Source organism: Marmota marmota, unplaced genomic scaffold (assembly GCF_001458135.2).
Source record: "Marmota marmota marmota unplaced genomic scaffold, marMar, whole genome shotgun sequence".
NCBI lineage: Eukaryota > Metazoa > Chordata > Mammalia > Rodentia > Sciuridae > Marmota > Marmota marmota.
This window is the reverse complement of record NW_025999897.1, coordinates 2481039-2491406: the sequence shown is the minus strand read 5'-3', so window position 1 is coordinate 2491406 and position 10368 is coordinate 2481039. Positions and strand designations below refer to the sequence as shown.

General features: G+C 45.6%; 1 protein-coding gene across 1 annotated transcript in view; it reads left to right on the top strand.

The window, feature by feature from the left end:
• The first annotated feature begins 431 nt into the window (after positions 1–431).
• The window catches only part of Pitpnc1 (phosphatidylinositol transfer protein cytoplasmic 1), a 189141-nt gene continuing 179204 nt past the window's right edge, over positions 432–10368 (top strand). Inside the window, exon 1 of the mRNA XM_048798202.1 lies at positions 432–1026. Coding sequence (XP_048654159.1) covers positions 949–1026 — 78 coding nt within the window. The 5' untranslated portion in view covers positions 432–948. The remainder of the gene's footprint in view (positions 1027–10368) is intronic.

Below are 10368 nucleotides of genomic sequence, written 5' to 3'. Positions count from 1 at the left end.
AAAAAGCTAATTTAAAACTGCACAAGAGAAGCACAGTGTTATGAGTTTTAATAAAATTCTTGTGCTGTTTTTGACCATTATTTTACAACTCTCTGGCTGTTGAGGAAGTTACTTTTCCAAAGAATCCAGTACTTTGCCTAGCAAGTTGCTGCCAGTTAGGTCACAGAGGTGTGCTTTGCATTCCTGGCCTGTTAACTGTGAAACTAACTTATATATTATTCATATTATATATTATTATTTTTTTTTAGAGAGAGAGAGAGAATTTTAAATATTTATTTATTTATTTATTTTAGTTTTCGGCGGACACAACATCTTTGTTGGTATGTGGTGCTGAGGATCGAACCCGGGTAGCACGCATGCCAGGCGAGCGCGCTACCACTTGAGCCACATCCCCAGTCCCCATATTATATATTATTATTAATTAATTATACATACAAATTTTTTGGTGGTGATGAGGATGGAACTCAGGGCCTGGTGCATGCTAGGCAAGTACTCTTCCACGGAGCTACCCCCACCTGTAAAGGACAGTCTTGAAAAGTGCTAAGGAAAGAGTTTGTGTCATGATGGCAGCACCAGTGTGAAGCCCTGTTAACACCTGGCTGAAAGAGACTTGGTATCTGACATAAATCTTCCTGCTTTGTCAGTAGCCTGGGAGATTCCACCTGCCAATGGTGACATGCTCCCAACTTGGGACCTGGGTGTCCACGAGCTAGTAAAACCAACCTTTTGTTATAGGATCTTTACAGAAGTCAGTCTATCACCCAGGAAGGCAGGGCCCCTCCTTGAGCTGTCCTTCCTGCCATCTGTGTGAGGCAGAACAGGGAAATGAGCCTCATCTCTGGTGTTTGAGGCACCGGCTGGGCTGGTGTCTGAGTCCTCTCTGCCTACTCATCCTCAAGGGAGTGCTGAGGACTTCAAACTGGAAATTCTTTTCCCAGGATCTACCAAATGCTCCAAAACGTCATGGAAGCTTACCTCCCAGTGTCTTGGGTCTGCTTCCCTGGAAGTCAAGGGATTCTCCTGGAGGTGATATAGGGGGTTGGAGGTAGAGTGGGGAGGGTGGCAGGCTGGGCCAAAGCTAAACTCCAGGTGTTCATGGGGAGCTTGGAAGCATGACTGGCACTGTAGAGTTGACTGGTTTCTGGGCACCTGGGCAAGGGTAGTCTTTTGTACCCTGCTCTCATGTCAGCCAGTGATTGGTTTGAGCTAGATTGGCTCCCATTGGCATTTGGGACCCATCAGCGGCCAACACTCAGAGCAACCGTGCCTTGTGCCTCGTGTCTCTAAAGGGGCTCAGGCAGGGTACTTAGGCACTGCCCATGACAGCAAAGAGAACAGGACCAGGCATTGGTCTTTTCATAGCACATCTTATTTTAAAACACAGCTCACCTCTCCTGCAGGTGTCCCTTTCAAAGTGTCCCTCTTACCTCCATATTCAATATTGTCAACCCTTTCTTTTAAAAAGCTCCACCCCTGGACACAGGAATGGAGGGTCAGACGCCTGTGTCTTCTGCATGTGTGGCTTTAGTGCTCCCACCGGAGGTTGCTGGAGACTCTCTGGGCCCTGGTGCTGGCAGGAGGGAGATGATGAACACTTTAATCCCCAGCTGTCTTCTAACCACTTTCTTCCAGAGCCAACTGGAGGCTAATAGGCCTCAGCAGCGAGTATTAATTTTACTGCTCCCCAACAATCCAGCAACCAATTTGGTTTTATACAAGTATGTTCCTCTTATTAACAAGGCTTTGACCTTAGTTTTTGCAAAATAATAACCAGCTCTTCTTGTGCCTTGAGTCCTTCTTGAGCCTGCTTTATTCCATTTTAGCTGAAAAGGGCTCTGAGCCACCTGGGACTTATTTTTGTGAACTCAAATTTCTTTCCAGTTTCAAGGTTTGGGGAGGGTGGTGTGGACAGGTAAGAGAGGTTTCATTTGTACCTTTTTCATCTTTATTCTGACCTGGGAGATTGAGTATTAACTTAATGGAAGTTGTCACAGGTTTTTGAAAGGGCCCTGCTTGGTGACTGAGTGACTGTTAGAAAATTCTGAATTTTGGGCCCAGGTCACTTTCTTGCTATGCTAACCTGTCCCTTTAGGAATCAAATGTGTTTTGCTTTGCTTGTGCCCTAAACAGATCTTTCTCTACAGGTTATCTTTACTCAGGGAAAACACCACACTCTATCTAAAAAGCAAAGTCACCTGCCAGCCACCACCAGGTATATGCTATTTGGATATTGTGTCAAAATATCTCCATGTTCTAAGAATAACACTCCCAAAAGGGTCAACCTGATCTTCTAGAAAGTTATCCCTAGGACAATGATTGAAAATTGGTAAACAAGGGCATTTTAGACATCTGGGATGATTCTTTTTTTTTTTTTTCCCTCCAGTTCTCTGGATTGAACCCAAGGTCTCGTACGTGCTAGCCAAGTGCTCTACCACTGAGCTACACTCCCAGGCCTTTTAATAAACATTTTTATTTTGAGACAGGGTCTCACTAAGTTTCTGAGGCTACCCTTGAACTCGCCATCCTCCTGCCTCAATCTCTGGAGTATCTGGTATTACAGTCGTGCACCACCATACCCAGCTGAGTTGGTCCTTAACTATTAATGTTTAGAGGCTCCTATTGGGTCAGAAATGAGCTTAATTCCGATGGTGTCACTGCGTGCATTGCATATCATGCTGTGTGCCAGGTCCTGGACTCAGTGCTGAGGCAAAGACTATTAGGCAGAGAGGCCTCTGTCCAATGTTAGCCTGTGAGGAAAATGTACATCGATAACTAATCCCATTGATGTACATTTCACTGTGCCTGGAATAACCTTTAAAACAGAAACTGCAGAAGGTAGTGAGAGGGGAATGTGACTGGTCTAGGTTTCAGGTAATACTTAGTGAAGGGCTGTTTAGAGTTGTAGAAATGGCTGGGTACAACCCCCAGCTGGGGAAGAGAATACAGAAGCCAGGTTTGTTTTGGTCACGGTTATTTGCAGGTTCAGTAGCTGAGCTGGAGATACCTTCCAGCTGTTAGAAACACTGGGGTCAGAGACACAGCTTCAGGCCAGCTCTGGGAACTGCTTAGGCAGGCGATACTGAAGCCACCGGAATGGCGAGGAGGCTTCCTTGAGAGCCTGTGGAGAGGACCAAGAGAGGAAAGAGGCTGGGCTCTGGGAGACCACTTGGACCAAGCCTTCCCTCAGGCCTGTCACCTGCAGGCCTTAAGACAGTAGTGACTATGATGAGACCATGTTAGTAGTTTGTTCCTCCAACACTGCCATTGCGCCCATCCCTGCAGGTGCCCCAGGATGGCTCTACAGTCTGTGAGGACTCCCTTCCCAAAGAAAGTGTTTTAGTCTCTGTGACCAAAAATCTGACAAGAACAATTTTAGAGGAGGAAAATTTTATTTGGTGCTCACAGTTTCAGAGGTCTCAATCCATGGACGGCCAACTCTGTTGCTCTGAGGAGCAGCCCAGGACATGGCCACAGGAAGCAGAGAGCGCACTGGACTCACCAGGGACAAAAATATAAACCCAAAGCATGCCCTCAGTGACCTGCCTCCTGCAGCCACACCTTACCTGCCTTCAGTTACCATCCATTTAATTGCTATCTAGGATTTAATTAATGATTAGATGACTCACATCATTTAATCATTTCACCTCTGAACTTTCTTGCTTGTCTCACACATGAGCTTTTGGGGGACACCTCATTGACCCTGTAAGCATGTAGATGCTCCTGTGGCCTATGCAACCTTCCTGCCTTTCAGCGCACACTGCACATACCTGTGTTCTCCATCCTGGACTCCAGTTGTGGGGCTCCAGCCATCAGCACTGCATCACCCACAGCCTGTTAGAAGCACAGACTCCGCAGCCCCCCAGCCTGAAGTGTCAGGCTCTGCATCTAACAAGCTACCCAGGACCCGCCTGCCTGTGGAAGAGTGACAAGCACTGATCTGGTTACCAACTCAGTATCCCGAGGCTGGCCGGGACCCTGGCACACTCAGGCAGACTTCCCCGACTCTATTGGTAACATTCAACCCGTGGGAGTGGAAGTCAGGGTGGGCACCCATTGCAGACAGCTGGGGCCTGCTGGGACCTCGCCTCTCTGCTGTGCCTTATTGAGAGATTCTGCTTAAGCCTGGACCCAGGGTTCCTCCATGGAATTAGCACATTGCCTCCTTCTTCTCTGGTTCACTGTCTGTATCCCATGTTTAGGGACATAGAGGAAGCCCCAGAAAAATAAAGTAGAAAAAAAGCCACCAAGAATAAGGGGAACAGAACAAAGCAACAACAGGATTGAGAGATTAAAAAAAAAATTAGCCCTCATTGCCATACAATTTATACTGATTTTAAGCGAATTCCTGATCTTAAGTGTACAACTTGATGAGTTCTAACAAATATATAGTCACATGACCACTCCACCATCAAGATCTAGAACGTTTCATCATTCTCTCTCCCTACCCCCAGCTCCAAGCAGACAATGATCTAAGCAGCTACTGAATGTCTTGGTAGTTTGTGCCTTTTTATTGCTCAATAGTATTTCTCTGAATGGATATACCACAATCCGTTTACTCATTTACCACTTGATGGACATTTGGATTGTTTCCAGTTTTTGATGATGATAAGAAGACTTGTCATCAATATGAGTTTTTTTTTTCTTTTTTCTTTTAAAGTAATTTTAGATTTACAGAGGCATTGCAAAGATTATACAGAGAACTCCTATATAACCTTTTATTTAGCTTCCTTTAATGTTAATATCATGAGTAATTATGATACAAGCATCAGAACCAAGAAATTTAACATTAGTATCATACTATCAAGTCCAGATTTTATTCAGATTTCATCAGTTTTTCCGGAGTGTCCTTTCTCCATTCCAGGATCTTATTACTATATCAAATTGCATTTAATCATCACATCTCTGTAGTGTCTCCAAACTTTGACAATGTTTTTGTCTTTTCTTCTTTTTAATAACTTTGACATTGTTGATTCATACTGGTTGGGTGTTTGCAGAATACCCTTCAAAATGCATTTGTTTGATGTTTTCTGATCATCAGACTAGAGTCTGGGTTTGGGAAAAAATACCCCCATAGTCCTCAACCCATAATATCAGGTTGTATGTGATCTCAGTTTGACGTCTCTGTTGAAGCTAACCTTGATTGCTTGGTTACCCACTGTCACAGTTGTCCACTGTAAAGTCACCAATTTCCCTTTCCACACTCTGTTCATTAGAAGTGAGTCATTCAACCCAGCTAACATTAAGGCAAGAGTAATTAAGCTTTACCTCCTAGAGGGAGGACTACTGAAGGATTTCTAGATGAAGCTAAAACCACCCCAGTCATGCATACATATTTTTGGAGAAATGCTTCAAGCCTAGGCCAGGATCCTGTTCACTCCCTAGTTTGCCAGTTAATTTTAACTTTTATCAGTGGATCCTACTTCTTTCATCTATTTATCTCAATCCTTCCATGTTTATAACATAGAATTTTTTCCCTTCTCCATTCATTTCTCTATCCCATCATTTATTTATGTCAGTATGGGCTCAGAAATATTTATTTTGTTCTCTGGGTGAGAGGTGTTTCTAAAGTAGGAAACCAGCCTCTCTGAATCACAGGGAGGATGGGGTGAAGAAGACGGCGGGCTTAGGGGATGAGCCAACGGTGAAGAGATGAAATTCTGAGGTTGTCAGCAAGATTGAGATGTACAAGGGGGGCCTTGGCAGAAATGAAGTCCTCAAAAGTAGACACAAAGGGAGCTTGGGAGCTTGATTTCCTTTCATGTTAGGAGGGAGAAACGGAAGGAGCCACATTAATTAGCTTTTGCCTTCTCCGTCAAGATGTCTTCTGGAATTTTCATTTCGCTGGCCAACCTTCTGGGCCCCAGTAGCAGTGTTTCTCCCCATCAGCACAACACTGTCCACATTTGAATAAATGAACTGTAGTAGGAGCAGTCTTGGCGCTGGAGGATAGTTGACAGCATCCCTGGCCTTTACCTCCTAGATGCAAAGAACGTGCTCTCCCATTTCCCCAGAATGTCCCCAGGCAGCGTGGGGAGCAAGGTCACCCCATGCGGAGAACCACTGATCTAAAATAGTATCCACAATCCTGGCACTTCACAAGATCCCTGACTATCGCCTTCGAAAGGCTAAGACCACGGTCTTTGCCTGTTCTTTCCCTGCAGAAGAGCTGAGGTGCTGTGGCGGGAGCCCCACCCGTCAGGCAGCAACAGGGAAGGACAGGCCTCTTTTCTTGGGGATGGCTGATGGTCTTTAGCCCACAAGCCACCAAAGCAGGAGGAAATGGAGTTCTGGTTGGCAGCAGAGCCTCTGAAATGGCTGTGCAAGGGTTGCGGTGTTCATAGCCCTGCCTGGCCTCATGGTGGAGGGTTGTTTTGCTCTCCCTGTGGTTTCTGTGTGGGCCGTGAGAAGCAGTTTGGTTATTATGACAGTTGGGGACACACACAAGCTCTTCTCACAGGTTAGTTCCTGAAAGCCCATTTGTTCGGAACCCAGCACGACGCCTACTGAGCTGGGTGCACATTGGTTCCTGGTCAAGTTCTTTCCTAAGGCAGAGTAGGGGGGTGGCGTTGGGGACTTTACCATCTTTAGACCTCTTATCTTAATATCTAAAGATGCTCATATTTTAGCTGAACTTTTTTTTTTTTTTAACCTTTGATAACGTTTTACAAGACCATTTCAAACTACCAAAGGTGGCAGAGATGAAGGAACAAGGCCAAGGCTCAGGCCTAAACGTCCTTGCACAGCCGCCAGTGCCATCTGTTGGCGGCTGGCAGAACTGATGCCCTTTGCTGTGATGAAGCTTTGTTGATTGCACAGAAAGTTGAAAGTTGGCAGCCGAAAACCCTCTTTCCACCTGGGAGCATAGGATTGGCAGGATTAGGGAGAATGGAAGGGGAGGGAATGCGGGTTGCTTTGCAGGTCTGTGTCAGGAATCAGATCGTGCCAGAAATCCAAAGCTGAAATAATTTTAGGAGGATTTTTCAAGGTACTGACTGAGATGCCTTTGGGACCTGAAATCCATTTTGGAGCCAATTGTCAGTTAAGGAATTGGGCTTTGGGGAGTTAACAGAGCAACAAAGAGCTCTCTAAGGGTCGAGGGACAAACAACAACCCATGGTGTCATCTGCAGAGTTCGAATGCAGTCATTATTTGTCAAATTTTATTATTGAGGGATGCAACTCACTCACTCTCATCAATGAAACTAAGAAAATCACCTGCAAAAGAACTCACATTCTGTCTTTTCTCTCAAAGTGCTCATTGTGTATTTGTTTCTATGGCAATCCATTTAGGCCAGCGTAGCTCCATGTTTCTGATGACAAACTGAGATCCCCAGAGACTAAGTTTTGTAGGTCCAATATATCTGGTTGATAAAGAGAACCAGAATTAGTCCATCCAGGGGGTCCTCAGCCTGGCTGCACATTAGAATTCCCTGGAAAACTTTGAAAGTCCAGTGCTTAACCTCTCTCCAGATGTACTGATTTGACTGAGCTGAGCAGGCTCTGGTCAGGGTTCTCCTTTTGGACCCCCGGTGGATCCAGCACCACCGGGGTCTAAGTGTTGCTGCTGAAGGCGGGTCTGTGGACCAGCAGAATCTGTGCTGTGGGAAGATTCTTGGGTGATTCTTGTGCCCTTACAGAGCTGCCCATCTTTGTTGAAGATGTCTGCTATTGTTTTATTTTTACCATATCGGTGGCATTCAAGGTGTGCTTTGGATGGTGTGCATCCATCCCGGGCCTGGGGCTTCCCACTGCCCTTTGAGTTCCTTATGTCCCTGATGAAACCTGGGAGCTCCCTTCCACCTCCCGGTCTTGGTCATCGCTAGAGTAAAGCCCTTCACAGCCCCCAAATTCTGGGTGCGTCATAGCGTAGTCACCAAGCCAGGGCTGTGGCTGCCTCCAGGTTCCTCCTGGTGAGAGAGATGGCACTCCTGTGCTGGATTCACCCACCATGAGGGGTCAACTTTTATTCAGCTCCCAAGATGCTCTAGCTCAGATTCTGCTTGTATTGGAAGTGATTTTGTTTTCTTTTTAAAATAGAAGGTCCTCAGTAAATGTTTTGTTTTTGAAGATTGGAGTGAATTTGAAGCTCTGTGGGCACCTGGGACACATTGGGTATTGTACACAGGCTTCATCCCAGTTGGCCTTGGTGTCATTTGCAGGGTCCTGACTTTAGACAGCCTTCTTTCTCAGCAAAGATCCACCACTGTCCTTCTGAAAGAGATCTTTTAAGTTCATTTGTTGAAATCCAATGCCATATGAGAGCCAGTCAGACCTTTTCTAAATCTGTAGTTCCCTTTTGGGTAGTGCCTAAAAGAGACACAGCGGTCCCTGTTCAAACTCTTTTTGGGGAACACAGAGCCCTGGCTCCGTTTCCACCCCTTCTCTGCTGTTCTTGACAACAAGCCCCCTTTGACGGAGGACACTTGTGAGCAGTTCCCTTTTCTGTTTCTTCTTTTCTCCACGCTTCCCTCCACCGGTCTCCTGTACTGCTTCCAAACTTTCTCCCCAAAAGAAAACAACAAACCAAACTTGGAGGAACAAGGAAGGCTTGTCCCCATGGGTGAAGTTCCTTGAAAGGATGTCACTGAAAAATGGTTTCTGTGGCCCCTTTTCTTCTGGAAGCGTTGGGAGGTCTCTGAGGACCCGACCTGGAGAGACCCGGGGCGCTAGTTAAATGCACAGAAGCCTCTTCATCAGTCACCACAGGTCCTTAGACCTTGCCAGTGCTTGTCAGCCCTCTGAATTCAGAGGCTTGGAAAGGGCCCCAAACTGGACTTGTGGCCTTCTTTAAAAAAAGAAAAAAATGTTTTTATTTCTTCCATCTCCTTCTCTTCTCTGCTGCTCCTCTCCCACCCCCAGTGCTTCTCTTCTGTTGCCCAGAGCAACCCCAGCAGCTGCTACCTCAGAGTGGAAGGTTACTGAGTCTTTTTTATTCACTGGTGCCACACAAAGAAACTGGGTTTTCTGAAAGCCTCCCCAGAATCAAACCACCTTTAGCATCTAGCTAGCAGCTCTGCATCAGGCCCCCTGAAGCTGAGACTCTGCCCGGCCCCACCTTTGGAGGTGTCTGTTTACCAACAGTGCTTTGTCAACTCTTTAACACATTCCCTTATGTTCACACTGGTCCCCTCGTGTAGGGCGGAGGGTGTTACTGCATGGGATGTGCTCCCATAGAGACCAGCAGGCAGGCGAGGGGGAGGACGGAATGATTCCCCTGTGTGGACTAGGCGGCCAGGCTGTAAGGTTTTCCTCTTTTGCCCTTTACCATAAGAGAAAAAGGAAGTGCCAAAGTTGTCATGGAGATAAATCATTAGCTAGAGTAATAGAGCCATCTTTAAGCAGGGGGAGTGGAACTGGCCCAGTCTTACATTAAGATATCTGAATCTCAGTCTGCAAATGAGCACATGATGTGATTCCTGATACTCATTCTTGTGATTCCTCAGAACCTCATTTGGAAGACACTGTTTGAATACCACAGCACTCCTCTGGACACAGAGACCAAATCGAAGATGATAACTTCTTTTTTTTTTTTTTGAAGGGGAGAAGAAAACGTAAATTTGGAAACATAAAATAATGCTCTTTTATTTTTCTTTATTCATTCTATCCTGCCTCCTGATTTCTAAAAAGTACAGCTCCTTTAGATGCCGACCACCGGCATGTCCTTTGAGATATTTGTCAATGACATGTGAAGCGTGCGCTGAGCGAAGGCATTTTCTCCTGCAATGTTCATTTCTATTTGAATGGTTTGCCTCAGTACTTTTCTTTAATTAATACTGTTTATGCTCACTGATGAATAATTCAGAGTCATACAAGCAACAGATGTCAGAGGATTCAAAATGACTTTCCCTGAATTATTTATTATTTCCAAAAAAGTAACAGGTTTGTTGAACAAGTAATTGGCAACACAGATGTAGATCAAGGTTTGTCAGCAGGCAGCGAGGTCTCCTCCATCTTCCCCTTCTGTGCATGTTGGTAACTGGGACCGCACTGTAGAAGGGAGTTGTGCCCCTGCGCAGGGAGCTGTTGATGCAGACAGGCTTGGTTTCTGGGAATGTCTATGCATGATGAAACCAAAGGGGAACTCATCCAGAAATACAAAGTGAACGTGGCCCGCAGCTAGCTCTCAGACATAATGACTTTACACAGGTATCCAGAAAAAGGACGAATCTCTGTTTGTAAGGATATATTAAGAATAGGGGGAGTGGGGTTGAGGCTCAGTGGCAGAGCGCTTGCCTTGCATATGTGAGGCACTGGGTTCGATCCTCAGTACCATATAAAAATAAACAAATAAAATAAAGGCATTCTGTCCATCTACAAAAAAAAAAAAAAAAAAAAGAATAGGGACTCTCCCTAGTGCCCGCTGCAAAGA